The 16,044-nt window shown below is 52.3% G+C and overlaps 1 protein-coding gene across 4 annotated transcripts in view; it reads left to right on the top strand.

Annotated features, from left to right (window-relative positions):
* Positions 1 to 16,044, top strand: part of RNF220 (ring finger protein 220) — a 232,980-nt gene that overhangs the window by 213,366 nt on the left and 3,570 nt on the right. For 3 of the 4 annotated variants that reach the window (XM_081085825.1, XM_081085826.1, XM_081085827.1), the window contains 7 exons: positions 52 to 94; positions 3,606 to 3,649; positions 4,086 to 4,218; positions 12,728 to 12,824; positions 13,006 to 13,092; positions 13,232 to 13,287; positions 13,420 to 13,498. In XM_081085825.1, coding sequence (XP_080941951.1) covers positions 52 to 94; positions 3,606 to 3,649; positions 4,086 to 4,218; positions 12,728 to 12,824; positions 13,006 to 13,092; positions 13,232 to 13,287; positions 13,420 to 13,498 — 539 coding nt within the window. Of the gene's footprint in view, positions 1 to 51; positions 95 to 3,605; positions 3,728 to 4,085; positions 4,219 to 12,727; positions 12,825 to 13,005; positions 13,093 to 13,231; positions 13,288 to 13,419; positions 13,499 to 16,044 lie in introns of all 4 variants that reach the window. The other variant, XM_081085828.1, reaches the window with a different exon arrangement.

Genomic DNA, 16,044 nt, shown 5'->3' on the forward strand with positions numbered 1-16,044 from the left:
CGCAGCTTACGCTCTTCTCTTTTTTTGCATCTGCCCGGGCTCTTCCCCCAGACCTTCCTGCGAGTGCGAGCCAACCGGCAGACCCGGCTGAATGGTGAGTCTCGGTCGGCCCCTCCCTCCGCCCCACCCCCGGCCTCCTCCCTCCCTCGCTGCCTGCAGCTCCTGGCTTAGCCGGGCTCTCTCCGACATTGGGGCCCGCTGGCTTCCTCGCAGTCACCGTGCGTGAGTGTGAGCTAACCGAGGGGGCCGCCCTCAGTTTCCCCGTCTGTCACATGGAGGGTATGGTCCCCAACTTTTGCCCAAGCCTCTCTCAAGGCCTTGAAGAGCCCTGGGGGGCAATAAGCGCCAGAGGATGAGGAACACGCTGCACAATTCCACTCGGGAGCTCAGCTTTGAATTTGCAAACTACTGGGACCTCACTGTACAAGCCGGCAGGGCGCTGAGGATGTTTTTCTTGCAGTTTTTAATCAGTGCCCAGTAGTGTGAATGCGGCCTCGCTGCTGAGACTTGACAATGCAGTGAGATCAGGAGTTCCCACGGCAACAGGAACTAACTCATCCCAGGGCTCTTTGAGTTATCGGTCGGCCCACATTTCACAAAGGTGATCAGCGTGGGCTCGACAGCTCTGTCTGAAAGCGCACCGTGTATACACTACCTGGCCGTCCCCCCCTCCCCCCCTCTTGGATTCAAACCTCTGGAGTATTCCTATTTGCAGAACACGATTGAATGAGCCGGGCTTTTTGTACTGACTAGGGTGTGGTATGTCTGGGGGTTGGCTGTAGGGGCTTAGGGTCTCCGGGCCAGCTGGTAAATGATTCCCAACTCCTGCCACGCAGTTTCTGCTGCCAGGCTGAGCCTCATTCTGGGAAAGGGAAAGCATTCATTATGGGCTGGCACCATGTTGAGCATTATCATAACACTTCTAAGAGGAAGGTGTTAACACGCGTTTTGTAGATAAGGAAACTGAGGCTTGCAGAGGTGACACTGATTTGTTTAGAATCACACAGCTGGGGTGTCACTGAGCCATGATTTAAACTGGAGTTTGTTTACCACCAAAGCCTGGGCTTCCCCAACCATGCCATGCCATCTATCTCCATGGCAAATCTGACTTTACCTACTCAGAGGTCGCCTCCGTGTAGGGAGCGAAACTTCTCCTACCATACTTTGGTTATTTTGGCGAGAAGATAACCAAACCTACCTTGATTATCGGAGAACTTCCAGGTGATGTTTAATCCGTCAGGGTGCTTTCCTGGGACTACAAGGGATCTTCTGTGCTGGGAGGCCTGGATAAGGAGAGCATCCACTATTGTGCCCTCTTTGGTGATTCTGTGAGGTTCATTTCTTTATTCAGTCATCACAGTGTTTATCATAGTCCCCGTCTTACAAGGGAGGCACCCCTTTGGGCTCTAGGCGTGATAGGTAAAGGACCTTTTTATTCTCACACTGCGTCATACAGACTTCTAGCACTCTCAGGTCCTTTGCTCCATGCCTTTCTGATCTCTGGCATCCTTTCTCCAGCCCAGCCCTGGCTCTAGAGCAGAGATTTTTCAACCTTTTCATCCCATGGCACGCGTAAACTAATTACTAAAGTTCTGTGGCAAACCAAAATATATATTTTTTGCCAAGCTGACAAAAAATAGATATAATTTTGATTCATTCACACCGGAAGGCTATTGTTGTGTTGCCTGTAGCCATATTTTTTACAATAATTCTTTATTATTGAAAGTATTGCATATGTCCCCCTTTTCCCCCCATTGACCTCCTCCAGCCCCAGCCCCAGGCCTTCACCACCCTATTGTCTGTGTCCATGGGTTATGCATATATGCATACAAGGTCTTTGGTTGATTACCTCCTACCCATCTCCCATCCTCCCCCTCCTTCACCCCCATCTTCTGTAGTCATATTTTTATTTAACAATCTAAGGGAAAAGAGTAAATAGTCAGGTATTGCATGTTTTAAAAATTCTTGTGGCACACTGGTTGAAAATTGCTGCTCTAGAGTGTCAAGGTGACGTGAACCTGAGATAGCAAGGGTTAGGGCAGTCAAGACAAAGGAATTTAGATCTGTATCCACAAAATCAAGTGGGGCACCACAACATGATCACATCTATAGCCAAAGCACAGGAAATTGGAGAGATGGGCCAGGCCACAGACCAATGTTTCTCAAACTCCATGCTCAGCCCTGCTGGGATAGTAGCTTTCCTACTGAGTTAGGTCTTTCTAGGACTACTCTGTTTTGGAGTTGGAATAGCTCCCTGCCTCAGACCTTCAACAAGCAGGAGCTGGACCCCAAGTGCATATTCTTACTGCCCTAGCACACTCACGGGATTGATCTTCGTTGATGCTGATCAATCAAGGGGACTCTTAAGACAGGAAAACACTTTAGGCTATTGTTTCCTATCCTGCCTTTGCCCCTTTTTTGCTACTTAAAAAGTACCTTGATCTCTCTGAGCCTTGAGTTTCTTGATCTGTTAAAATGGATAATGCACCCGATCTACAGGATATTGAATTAAATGAGCTACCTTGTGTAAGGTATTTGGCTCTGAGCCTAACACAATTGAAGTTCTAAATTGTATTAATTCTCAACTGTGCCCCCCTCCCTAATCTGCATTCATGAGCTTCCCCCCAGGGCCAGTGTCCCTGAGAAAGTTCTTCCTGGCCCTGCAGTGGGGAACCTTTCCTTCCTTGGCTAACTCCCCCTCCCCCTAATCCCAATCCATCTGATCTCTTGAGTGGCTACCCCTGCTTCTGCTGTTGCATCCAGGGAGGGGCTGGAAGGAAGAGTCCCTTGTTTTGACCCCTTCCTGCTTCAGTGACAGGAGGGCTGCAGAGAGGGATTAGTGAGCTAATTAGAAATGATTGCATCTCTCAGCATTAATTAGCAGTGCTGTGGGCTTGCGGTGTGCACTTTGGAATTGAGCCCCCTGCGGGACAGCATGGCAGGCAGCCCTCTGCCTCGGGGGCCTGCCAGCCCCTCTGCACTGATTAGAAATGATGGAACAGGTTTGGGTAGGCACAGTCAGGGCTACCCTCTCAAGGTGCTGTGGCTTTCTGACTCAAACTCTCTATCTTTATGCCTGGGCCTCGGTCTCCTCTTCTGTAAAATGGGACCAGTGGCCATGAGAGAATTCCTTCCTGGGATGATTCTAGGCTCTTGGCCCAGGAACAAAGTGGATTTTACCTGATGAGTGAAATCATCAGGCCCCCTGAGGGACTTTGGATTCTAACCAAGAGATGTTCTCTAAAGTTGTATATCTGACACCAAAAGAGCCCATGGTCTTTGGCCTTCTAGAAAGACACCTAGCAACGTGGAGTGTCTTTGCTCATTGGACGTCTTGAATTCTGCCGGTACGGAGGTATAGGTTGAGCTTGAGTCAGCTGTGATGAGTAGCACTTCGCTAGCCTAGCTCCAGTCTCCTCCCCAGGTGCTCTCGGCAAGTGCCAGTCCCCAAAGGAGAAGGTGCTGCATAATGAGGGCCAGATCAGGCACTGAACTAAGGGGCTAATGGCTGGCAGGAGGTCGGGATGTATCAGCTGCACTGGGACCCTGGGAGCTACAGTGACCGTCTGCCTGTTCTGTGCTTTGTTTTCGGTTTCTCCATGCAGCTCGGATTGGGAAAATGAAACGGAGGAAGCAAGATGAAGGGCAGGTATGTCCCCTGTGCAGCCGCCCCCTGGCAGGATCGGAGCAGGAGATGAGTAGGCATGTGGAGCATTGCCTTTCTAAGGTAGAGGGGCCATCACCACCTACCTCCCCCTCCCTTCCCTCGTTCCCCTGAGACTAGTTGCTGACTGCCTCCAGATCTCTGTGCTGTTGGGGTCTTCACGTGGTCTCAGCAGCTTCTTCCTCTCCGTTTTTGCTCTCTTCCTTTGCTGTCACTTTCCCACCCCTCCCCTGGGGCACCAGTGGCAAATGATTGGGAAGAGGCCCAGGTCTTTGACCTCTAGGTTGGTTTACTTCACAGGAGCCCTAGAGCTGGGGTCGGCATACCACAGCGGGGGGCCAGGGTTATGCCTTCCTTGCAGGCCCTGGGGGGGAGACAGGGATGGCCTGGGACCCACGTGATCCTGCTCTCCTCTTCACAGAGGGAAGGCTCCTGCATGGCTGAGGAGGATGCTGTGGACATCGAGCATGAGAACAGCAACCGCTTTGAGGAGTATGAGTGGTGCGGGCAGAAACGGATACGGGCCACCACTCTCCTGGAAGGTGGTTTCCGAGGTACAAGCAGCCGACACATAGGCAGTGGCACTGGTGGCCAGGCCTGTGCTGGGTATCCATCTGTTGGGAGCCAAAAGGCCAGGGCTGGTGGCCGGTCATCCGTTTCACCACATGGGAACTGCAGCTGGCAGGGCTCCTTTGTGACTGTGCTGCCTGCCTGTGATGTGCATATTAAAATGGAAGTATTTGGGTGGGGAAATGGAATTGTGAGGCTGCAAGCTAGGAGTGACAAGGGGGGCTCTCGGCCTCGGGTGATACATTGAAGGTGACAGCCAAGCCACGTTAGCACCTGCATAAAATATTAAAGGGACGGTTATGCATTTATCACTCTATCCCTCTTAAGGCTGATAAATGAGAATCCAGCAACCTGATGTACACCTCCAGCACTGGGGGCCCTGAGGGCTTCCAGGCAAACACATTGGATTTTCTTCCTCCTCCTCCTCCTCCTCCTCCTCCTCCTCCTCCTCCTCCTCCTCCTCCTCTTCCTCCTCTTCCTCCTCCTCCTCCTCCTCCTCCTCCTCCTCCTCCTCCTCCTCCTCAGCCCCATGTCAGAGAAGTCAGTTACAGAGGAGAGAGTGAGTTATGGCAAAATCTGACCTCCTATGAGCTGCATTGGTGAATCTAATTTTAGCTCTGTTCCCATCCCTTCTGCATGGGCCCCTCTGCCCTGAAGCAAGAGGGGCCTAGGCCCAGCTGCTCCCTGCTTCCCTTGGGTTCTCCCCAGTTGCTGCAAGAGGTCTGCAGGGCCCTACCCAGCTCACTGCCCTCCCAGCTCCTTGGAGGGATATGGCGTGGCCCAGTGGGAGTCCCCCACTCACACCAGATCAGAGAGCAGATTGGTGCTCAGGGTCAGTGTCCTTTTGTCAAACTCTCCTGCCTTGGGCAGGGGAAGAGGAAGCTGTCTGCCTCCTGGCCTCCAGCTCTTCTCTCTTTCTGTGCTCAAGCACAGCTGGCACTGCAGCTTGTGGTCATTAAGTGAGCCAGTCTGCTTCCCATCTGCCTCCAGTTCTCTGGGCATCACCCTTGAGAATACACTGTGTCTGGTCTCTGGGGAACCTCATAGTAGCTGGGAAGAGGGTCTCTGTCTCTTTGGGGCCCTGCTATTGGGGCTGGTGCTGAGGCCTGGTCTTCACGGTGCTGTCCAGTGCAGACTGGCTACACGAAGGGGCTCCAAGCCCAGGCGGGTTCTTATGCCTCTGGGCTTCTCACGTTATCCAAGTGTTTGTGGACAAGCCAAAGTATAAATCAGGAAGGTTCATCAGACCCAACTGGAGCTGGGGAATGTTCGTTTGTCATTTCACTCTGGTCCTGTCCTAGAGAATGAGCAGCAAAGCCCAGGATCCTGTGAATTGTACCCAGGCGGCAGCCCGTGCAGGGTCTATTCCATGATGCTCTGGGCTCACTGTGTTGGCTGCTGCAAATAGTCACATCCTCCATTGCTGTGGCAACTTCTTAGTCAAGGTTTCTTGGCCCTGAACTGGACATGATGGCTTCTGGGCATCAGACGGCTTAAGGGGATAAAGCTGCACAGGGCTTGATGATTTGACATAGTATTTCCCCTACATGGGATGCATTTACAGAGCAGGTATGAGGGACTCCTAGGCCCTGGGCGGGTGTCAGTTTTCCCTGAGTGTTTACACTGTGAGGTTGTTCCTTTCAAGAATTCCTGAAGGGAGTTCAAAGGGGGCTTTTCTTTGAGCCATTTGGAGAGCGAGAATGAGAGTGAGACTTGAAGAGGGAACAGGGGCCAGAGGTGCCTTTATCTGCAGAGAATTGCTCCAGCTTTCCTGATAGAAGCTGCTGCCGCCTCTTAAACAGCTTAGTGCAGTCAAAAGACAGGCAGACTTGAAAGGCTGTTTTACAGTGAGATCAGCGGGGGCTACAAGGCAGAGCTGGGCGCAGTGGAGCGGAGGAGGCTGAGGCTCCTCAGTGGGGCAGGGGGTGGGGGGACTATCAAAGGAAGCTCTGGCTCATCCTGACTGCCGCTGCCCCGAAAACCTGTCTGCAGAAGCGGACCATCTGTCAGTCTACCCTCCCTGGCCAGGACCACTAGGCCCCAACTCTTGAGGGGTTGGGTGTGGCCCCGCCAGGCGGGCTGGTGTCAGTGCATCGCATTGATCGCCCGCCGGGCGGGCCGGGCCGCAAGCCGGGCAGCGCGTGCTTAATGTGATTGAAAGGCAGTTAAAATGGCGGTGACCTTTTCAGGAGGAATTAGATTGCCTGCCAAGACCGGTTAGAGGGAGTGATAACGCCGGCTGAAGAAGCTGCCCGGCCGACTTCAGAGAGAAGGGAGCAGAAGCAGGATGAGCAGGCAAGCAGTGAGGCCCATTTAAGCTGTGCTGTGTGTGCTGACAGAACAGAGATTGCTGTCCTTGTTAGATATGAAAGAATTGAAGAATTGCAGATAAGTTCCTGTATCTGATCGTCCCCTACCCCTCCTCCCAGACCAGGGCCCCTTCATCATCATCCCATCAGGCCCACTGGGAGCTGGTCTGATGGAGTAAATCGGTTGCCTAGAATGTAATCAGCTGTGGAGCCAGTGGGCAAGCAGGAGTTTTGGTGGAGACACCTGGCTGAGGAGAGCAGGCCTTGGAGATAGGACCTGTGGTTACTGAGGGTGAGGCCCAGATAGCTCAGACCCGGGAGTGCTGAGAATTGGTATTTTAGGACAAAATGAAGGACCGGACAGAGCAGGTAAGCACTGAGATAGGACCAGCTGGAAATAGATCTTAAAGAGACTAAGGAAATGGGTAAAGATGTCAAGAGAGCAAGTTGGAAGGAACTTTCAGTGTCTAGGAAACACTGGCCTTCCCAGTTCTAGGAGAAGCCCTGGGCTGTTGATTGTCCTCTAAGAGCCTTATGTTTGCTAACCTGCTACTGCCATTCCTTCCCACCCAATTACAATTGCATGCAGGCAGCACACAGAGCCTAGTGCTTCGCCAGCGTTCCCTTCAAAGAGCTCAGCGGTGAGGAGAAAAAGATGCTCTTCTGAGCGCCATGCCAGCCCTGGGCAGAGCAAGGGGCCTCTTGGCTAGAGCAGCAGGCCACAGGGAAAACCTAATCATAACAGCCCTTGGAGCAAACCTACTCCTACCTGTAGTCAGTGAGATACATTGTCAGTGAGCCACACCTTCCCTCATTTCCTGTCTGCAGCTCCTGGGCTCTGGAGAAGAGACTTAAAGTGGTGAGATTTGATCCTTTCCCTGTATTGGTTGCCAGTGAAAGTTCCGCAGTTTTGAGGAGCCTGGAGCTCATAATCAGAAATGGGGGGAAAGAGGAGGGAGGGAGGGAGGGAGGGAGGAAGGAAGGAAGGAAAGAAAGAAAAAAGGAAAAAGAAAGAAATGGACAGGTTGGAGAGGATATGGGAATGGTTGGTTTCAGATAAGGTGATAATGATGTGGGGGGCACATGAGCATTAAGATAGAGGAATTTCCCAACAGGCTGCATAGGAAATGACGGTGCTGCAGCTGTGTCTTTGAACCCTGAAGGGAGATGCACTGCTAGAATCCAGCATTGAGCTCCTTTGAATCAAACAGGTGGAAGGGCGGGTACTAGGAGAACCAGCTGTGCAGGGCCTCTGTCCTGTCCAGATCTTGGCTGAGGAACTGCATCTTTCTTGAGTCCCTGTCTTAACTTGAGGCTGGTTCCAAATATCCTGGGTGAGGTATCATGGAGCATAGGCAGGGCAGCTTAGGTACAGATTTTTTACGTGCTTATGGCTTGATAAAACTTCAGGGCCAGGTTATAATTCAAAGGGGTAAGAGGTATTGTGAGTCCAAGGGCACAGAGAAACAGGCCTTGCCCTAACTGCAATCTCCTTTGGCGCATTGGTTTCTAAAAGATGGGAGGCTCAGGTGCTAAAAATGTCCCCCAGCACAGCCCTTCTGCCTGGTCCAGTTAGTAACAGGTGTTGGAATAGCCAGCTGCTGAAGGCAGTCTTGGAATGGAGAGGGTTAGGGCTGCTGCCTTCTAAGTCCTTTAATTATAACTGTTTCCTGGTGGGAGGGGTTGGAGAGGTGGCAAGGAGCAGGGCACCTTCTGTCCCCTGTGACGACTAACGGGATTTAATCGCCTTTTGGAACACAATTGTTAAGCTGGGACGGAGGGAGTGCAGGCTGAAGGAGCACGTATCAATGATTTTAAACGGCGTCTGTCTCTGTGCGTCTCTCCTGACGTGAGGCAGTGAAACGCGTTATCGAGGAGGCCCGGAAAGTGGCTAAGTGCGTTTGACACACGCCAACTCCCTGCCTCCACACTGGATAATTGCATTGTCAACTGTTCAGCGAGGTGGCAGGTGACACTGCAGGCCGATTGATTGTCCCGCATCGCAGCTCCCCAGACTGTCAGCTCCCCAATCGATGGCGTTTACACAAGACACCGTAACTGCATCTGTAACTAATTCCAGTGTAAAACTCTCCGGAAGCTGCTGCCCCTGCCCCCCTCTCCCCTTTGGAGAGCACAGACCTCTGGAGGGACCCAAGACTTGCCTTTCTCCCTAAGTTCTGGTTTTGTTGGGAGCAGTAGGTGAGGAAATCAATGGCTCCGTTTTTGTGGGTTTCAGGTTCCAGGACATTACAGCCCCCAGTAAACAGGCGTCTCCAGTTTCTCAATCGATTTTTTGATCAATTGATTAAATTAACACTGATCTTTTTTTTCTTTTTTCCCCCCTTCTCAATGACCCAGGAAGAAATGAGTTTATGGGAGGGGGTCATTTTTATAAAATTTAGACTTGCCTGTCATTTCTGCACTTAACCCTCTCCTTCTCTATTGCTAAGAGTTCACTTGGCGGGAAGGTATTTTTCGCATTGCCTGCCCTCCCAGACTGGGACCCACTGTGTTGAGCATCACTGACCACCAGGCTTAATTTGCCTGTAGGCAGCAGCCCAGCCCTTTGTGCCACCTTAAGGTGGGGCCAGCCCTAGCCGGCTTGGCTCAGTGGATAGAGTGTTGGCCTGCAGACTAAAGGGTCCCAGGTTCTATTCCAGCCAAGGGCACATGCCCGGGTTGCGGCTCGATCCCGCTGCCCCCCTCCCCACCCCCACCCTCTAGTAGGGGACGTGCAGGAGGCAGCCAATCAATGATTCTCTCTCATCATTGATATTTCTATTTATCTCGCTCCCTTCCTCTCTGAAATCAATAAAAATATATATATTTTAAAAAAAGGTGGGGCCAAACCATAGCAAGGGACCTCCTTAGTGACTAAAGGGTTCCCTGGGTCATCTTGGAGGTCCTGGGTGCTGAGTCCCTTCCCTGGGCAACAGCAGCAGCAGCAGTGGCAGGTTGCCTATTACCCCCCAAAGCTACATGGAACAGGAGCCAGAGGCTTGGAAAGGAGCTCTGTGCCATCTTGCATCTGAGTACTGGCTTGGGATGTTCCAGCAGCTGAGAACATAAAATGACTGTGGAGCCTTTTTCTCAAAGCCGGTGGAGGGGGGGAGGGGGCTGGGGGTAAGCTGGAGGGGGCACTGTCTGCATAAAACGGCTTTATGGCCGTTTCTTTTTATTATGATTCTGCCAGAAGTCAGCAAGTGACATTTCATTAAGAAAATAAAGTTTAATGTGCTAGGAAGGAGGTTGGAGCAGGCTGGGGCAGCACAGGAGTGAAATTGGCGGCAGCAGCCTGTTCTGAACACCTGTGGGGGTAGGGAGAGGTTCCCAACATCTGTTTCCAGTAGGGGATGGTGTCAGGGTCAGAGTAAACTGCTCAGACCAGAGACAGAGCCCTTTTCCTTGGGAAACGAGGTGTCCTGCTCTCTGTCCTGCCTGACTGGTCAGAGGAACAGAAGGTCGACTGGGGCTGGTAGGGAAGATTGTGTCCTGAGAAGTTTCTCCAGGCCACCAGCTAATCAGGCCTTGGCCTGCCTTCTAGCGCAGGGCTCCTAGGACCTATTGGAGCAGCAAGTAGCCATTATTGCTCCGGTGTGTGGTATGGTACCTGTTGTGGGCCTGGCCAGCTCTGCTGGATGACGCTGAAATCATAGTCGTGAGTCACACTGGGGCTTTCAATCTGGTGAGCGTCAGTGACAATAAATATGATTTTGGGGTTGCATAGGAAAGAGCACATTCAGAGGAAATATCTGGAGAAGTCTCATCCATACTTAGAACCTTGAGGGTAGGAATCAGATCTTGAAACTTTGTGTCCTCAATGTGAAACCAGGCAGAGGATGAATCCCATAAAGGTTGAAGGAATGTTGTTGAGGTGGGAGTTCATTCAGGAAGTATTTATAGAGCAACTACTGTGTGTAGGCATGATGACTGATAGTAGAAGGCATGGTTGAGCCAGCCACACTTGGCAGCATGAGCAGGCATGTGTTCTGTGGACCAGGAGGGCCAAGGTTCTAGGCAGACATAACAGGAGGTCTGAAGGCATGGGGGCAAGAGAAAACATGTAGGTTTGGGAAACTACAGTAACTGTGTTCTGCTGGAACATTCAAGTCCTGCTCCAGGCCTGGCGGCAATAGGACTGAAGAGGAAAGGACTTCAAGCCACAGGCTGCTTTAAGTGTTGAGAAGCTGGGGCTTTGGGGTGCCCTGTTTCTCAGCTTTGCCATGGGTTCTTTGATTTCCTTTCTGCCCAATAGGCAGGGCTGGGTAGGGCCAGGCTGAGCCGAGGATATGAGGCTGACTGCTGAGCTGTGTGTACTTGGGGGAGGGGGGTTGGCAGGGCTTGGGGGGTACACGCTGTAAGTGAACCTGATAGCTACATTCTGATTGATGGCGGAGTTTGTCTCCCAAACTGTCAGAGGGTTTATAGAGGTGCCACTCACCTACAAGGCAGGAATTGCTTGTCAGGACACCTGGCCGTGAATAGGAAACAGAGCTGTAACTTGGTGTTTTCTCAGCTTAATGGCCCTGCTGCTGACCTGCCTGCATTTGTTGATGCCTTGAGTATGGAGGTCAAATGAGGACTGTCAGAAGGGGTGGAACCTAGGCATGCCTAGCCTTTCTCTTCCCCTGGTGCTGCTTACCTCTGAGATGTGTGGGACCTTTGTCAGGCCAGAGACCAGAGACAGAAGGGAGAAAGGTTGGGAAGAAAATGTTTTTGAAATGGGCGTGAAAGATGGAGAACATTCCAGGTGGAGTGAACAGCATGAGCAGTCTTAAGAGCAGGACATGCAGAGTTATGCTTAAGGTGCAGTAAGTAGTCTGTCCGTATGCATAGGGCTTGTGGAGTGAAATGAGGGGAAAAGATCCTAATGGGTCTGGCTGAGGAGCCAGACTGGATTGTGCTTGCAGTGAGGAGCCATAGTCAGTTTTGGAGCAAGGAAAAGAAGGGTCAGAACTACATGGGAAGCGGGATGAAGGAACAGACAAGAGGCTTGAGGACCCATTACGAGACTGTTACCTGATGAGGGTATAAGAGCCTGAGAATGGAAAGAAAGGACAAGAAATTTCTGAGATCATCAGGCAAAATTCTGAGCTTATTCCTCATCTCTTTAAGGATTTCCTTTCTGATTCCACTCCTAACAGATTCCATTGCTTTCATCTCTTTCTATCCTAGAAGGGCTACTTTGTGGCCAGTGAGAAGTGAGTGGTCTGAGACCACTAGTGGCTAGTTTATTAAACCACTTGGAGCAGCAAACAGTGGCTGAGAAGGATGAGTTATGCAGAGTGAAAGGGACTAAAATATCAGACCACTTCTGAGGGAAGACAGGTGGGGAGGGAGGAGCAGCTTTGTGGCCTCTGACCTGGGCTCGCAGGAAGAGAAGTCCTGGAAGATAGGCCACATGATGAGTGAGTGGCCTAGTGTAGCTTCAGCAGCTCCTGCCCCGTTGGCCAAGAAGAGTCTACCTGTGGCCGGACCAGTTGCATCTTGATGGGGCCAGCTGCCTGCCTGGCCCTGCCTCCGCCCAGCCTGGTTGCCTTCATGGGCTGCTTTGAGAAGCAGGTGTGCATGCCTCTCCTCTCATCTGTCCCCTCCTAATCCCTTTATAACTGCACTTGTCCAGGAATCTGGGCTGAGTGAGGTAGAGATGAATAATTAATGTCAGTCGCTTCAGACACCAAATATTTGAACAGCTGCCTGGTGTTTTTGCTGGCAAGAACCTGGCAGCCAAAATCAGGATGACTGGGGTCCTGCTGTATGGCTCTGACTCGCCTTAGCCAGCCTGCTCTCCCCTCTGATGGACTTCTCTGTCTGGACCATGGGACACAAGGAATGCCAAGGACTTGGATGGGGTGATCTTGTAAGACCAGAATGTGTTGTCTTCCTAGATCTGGACAGCAGGCTTGGGTATCTCCTGAAGACCTGAGGTAGTATTTGAAGGGGCTAGTTTATGAAACCACTTGGAGCAGCAAGCAGTGGCTGAGAAGGATGAGTTATACAGAGTGAAAGGGACTGAAATATCAGAGTCCAGAGCGCCTAAGTATCTGGCTCTCTATATTCCAGGCCCAAGTTTCTGTCTGGGCCTTATCTGGCCCAAAAGTTGACCCCCACCTAGAGGCAACAGAAGAGGCACCCTTGGCTTAGTCTTGTTGGCCCCCCAATCCTCACATCCTGCTTCCCACAGGCTCTGGCTTCGTCATGTGCAGCGGCAAAGAGAATCCGGACAGTGATGCTGACTTGGATGTGGATGGGGATGACACTCTGGAGTATGGGAAGCCACAGTATCCTTGGGGCACTGTGGGACAAGGTGGGGCTTGTGGGATAGGCCAAAGGGAAAGCAAAGTAGCTAATACCTCTGGCACTTACCCCCCCTCCCTGGGGTCAGTGTCTCAGTTCTGGCCAGGATTCAACCCTCAAGGCCTACTGCAAACTAGGATCCATTGTCCTTGACCACCATGCCAGATACACGGAGGCTGACGTCATCCCCTGCACAGGCGAGGAGCCTGGTGAAGCCAAGGAGAGAGAGGCGCTCCGGGGTGCAGTCCTAAAGCAAGTGTGGGCACAGGCTTGGGGGTGGGCTAGAGGGGGATGGGAAGCCCTGAGGCAGGGGTCAACCTGATACCCACTCTCAGGGCTGTCCTTGCCTGCCTTCGAGCTCACTTTGTTCTTTCTCCTTCCTTTCCTCTAGTGGCGGCCCTCCCAGCACGCGCATCACACCTGAGTTCTCTAAATGGGCCAGTGATGGTAAGTGTTAACACAGGTTAGGAGGAGGAGGGGGAAGGGGACATCCTTTGGGTAGTGGTGGGACTCAGGCCTAACCCCTCCCCAATGCTGCCCAGTCTGGCCATAGTATGAGTTGCCTCTCTATCCCAACAGAGATGCCATCTACCAGCAACGGGGAGAGCAGCAAGCAGGAGGCCATGCAGAAGACATGCAAGAATAGTGACATCGAAAAGTGAGTGGCCAGAAGGGGAACCCCTTGGGACAGCAGTTCCGTAGGAAGAGGGGCCACCAAGGTTCCAGGCCCTCCCTTAGTCCTGCAGCCCTGGGCACACAGCCGACAGTGGGGCCCAGCTGGTGCTCAGCATGACTCTGAATTGATCACTGGGCCACGGCCCTGGGCGCCTTGTTGGAGGGAGGAGCAGTCCGCCCGCCTGCCTGCCTGCACGCCCGCCCGCCCGCCTGCTACAGCGGCCTCCACCCGGGGAGTGATGTATGGCCGCCCAGCCCAGCCGGCACACTTGATTCATCTCCAGTTTCTGTTTCTTAATCGGGAGCTAAATTGGTTTCATTTTTCTTGTCCTGGGTGGCGCTTGCAGTGGGTTTTAGGCAGGAGCATTGGGTCTCATCACTTCTGGTTGGAATTTTTGGACAAGGTTCCCTGGCAAGGGAAAGGGGACTCCCTTAGCACTTAATCCAGGGGCCCTGGATCCCCAGAAGCCACAAGGACTTGAAATCAGCTGGGCACTGTATTGCCTTTCCGGAAACCCAAGCAAGGCCAGTTCTAGCCTCAGGAGGTGGCATTGTCCAGTTTGAGGTGTCTGGAGCTGCTGCCTTTGGCCCCTGCTTAACTCCCACACCCATCCCCTCCCTCCACTGGAGGCCGGTTGCCTGGGGTTAAAAGGCAGCCTCTTCATTCCGGGACCAGTGTTCCATCTTGCCTTCTGCCAGGAGAGTGGATTGCAGGCCGGTGCAGGGCCGGGTCGGTGGCCCAGGGTCACCTCCCATTTGTTTCCCTCCATTTTGTGTTGTCATAAATTCATTCCAGCCCGTTGTGGTTGATCAGTTTATCTCGGCCGGGGCCGCAAGTGCTGCTGGCATGATGTATGGGCCGCGGCGCAGGGCCCGGCTGCCCATGAATCACCGCAGCTGCTCTGTGTCAGCGCCGGAGCGGGCCGCACGGGTTCGGCGCAACCAGCTTGGGGAGGGGGAAGGAATGACGTATGGATGTTTATTTAATAATTCTCTCCTACTCCAGCTGAGCGGGGCGGGCGGGGCCATAAGGGGCGCCCACCCTCGTCTGAAGGGGCTGCTCATAAATCAGAAAGACAAGATCATTAATCAGGGATGGCGCCCAAAGGGGAGGTGGGGGCCAGAGCCAGTGGCCATCCATGAAGGTACTCCCCACCCAAAGCTGGGGAAGTCGGGATTTCTATCCCACCTGTATGAGCACAGGCAGGGCTGTGGAACAGGTTGGGGACTGGCTCAGTCCTTGGATCTGGGTCTGCCTGGGTTGGGGCCCGTTAGTCCCCATGACTTTTCCTTGTACACAATATGGTTTCCCACCCTAGATCTGTTTCATAACCCAGGGAAGGGGGAAAGCAGGATGCCATGGCTGCTTCTAGGAAATTCTCCACCCTATCTATGCCCTGGAGGGACTCAGGAATAGCTCACAACCAACCTGGGTCGGGGGCTGGAAGCAAAGAGTAGAGGCATGGTATATGCTGAGCAAATCCAGGATAGGGTGGACTCTGGGGTTAGATGTGGCCTTGGAGCTTTTGGAGATGGAGTGGGAAATGGCTTCATTCTCTCCTGGCCCCATCCTTTACGCTTTTCCAGTTCTAGCTCATTCTCTGGTTTGGGGTTTGAGAGTTAGTTTTCTACTCTGGGGTAAGCTGCCCCCAGCTCCATGCCTTAAGTTTCCCCGTCTCTGAAATAACCACATAGGACCTGCCAAATGCCCGTCTGGTCCTTAGAAAGGCAGGGAGCATAGCTACCCATCCTTGTCTCATCAGGAATTAATAGCAGTCCAGATGGGGATGGTACATATGGCATTGGGCAAAATGCCAGGGGAGGAGCCAGCTGCATAGGTGCTTGTAAGGAGAGTGGGGGTGGTTTAAGGCTTCCAGAGCTGGAAAGTTGAATGCATACTCTCAGGGAATCAGCCAGAGCCTTTCTCAGCTTCCCTGAAGAGAGGCAGGGTAGAGAGAATCATGGACCCATGGAGTGATGGCTCTAGAACAGTGGTTCTCAACCTTCCTAATGCCACGACCCTTTAATACAGTTCCTCATGTTGTGGTGACCCCCAATTTCATTGTTACAAATTGAACATAATTAAAGCATAGTGATTAATCACAAAAACAATATGTAATTATATATGTTTTCCGATGGTCTTAGGCAACCCCTGTGAAAGGGTCATTCAACCCCCAAAGGGGTCGCGACCCACAGGTTGAGAGCCGCTGCTCTAGAGCATCCCTGATAGAGGGACACAGCCATCAGGAAGTCACGTTGCTAGTACTACCCTGAGAGAGAAAGGTCAGAGATCAAAGTTTGTTGCGGTCTTAAGGCTTAGTTTCTATCCTGTCATAGCCTCTTCCAACATCCTCAACAGGTTCCCTTTGCCTGTGAGATAAACTTCACTTTCTTCCGATGGTGGCATCTGAGGTCTTCATGGATACTGGCTCCTTTCCCACTATCGCTTTCTGCTTACTCCTGGCGAGCCTTCAAGCCAGATGGGGCCTTAGGCTTCTTGGCCTTTGTTCCGATGTTCCTCGATCTGGG

The sequence above is a fragment of the Myotis nattereri genome, assembly GCF_964212035.1.
Source record: "Myotis nattereri genome assembly, chromosome: 3".
In the NCBI taxonomy this organism is placed as follows: Eukaryota; Metazoa; Chordata; class Mammalia; order Chiroptera; family Vespertilionidae; genus Myotis; species Myotis nattereri.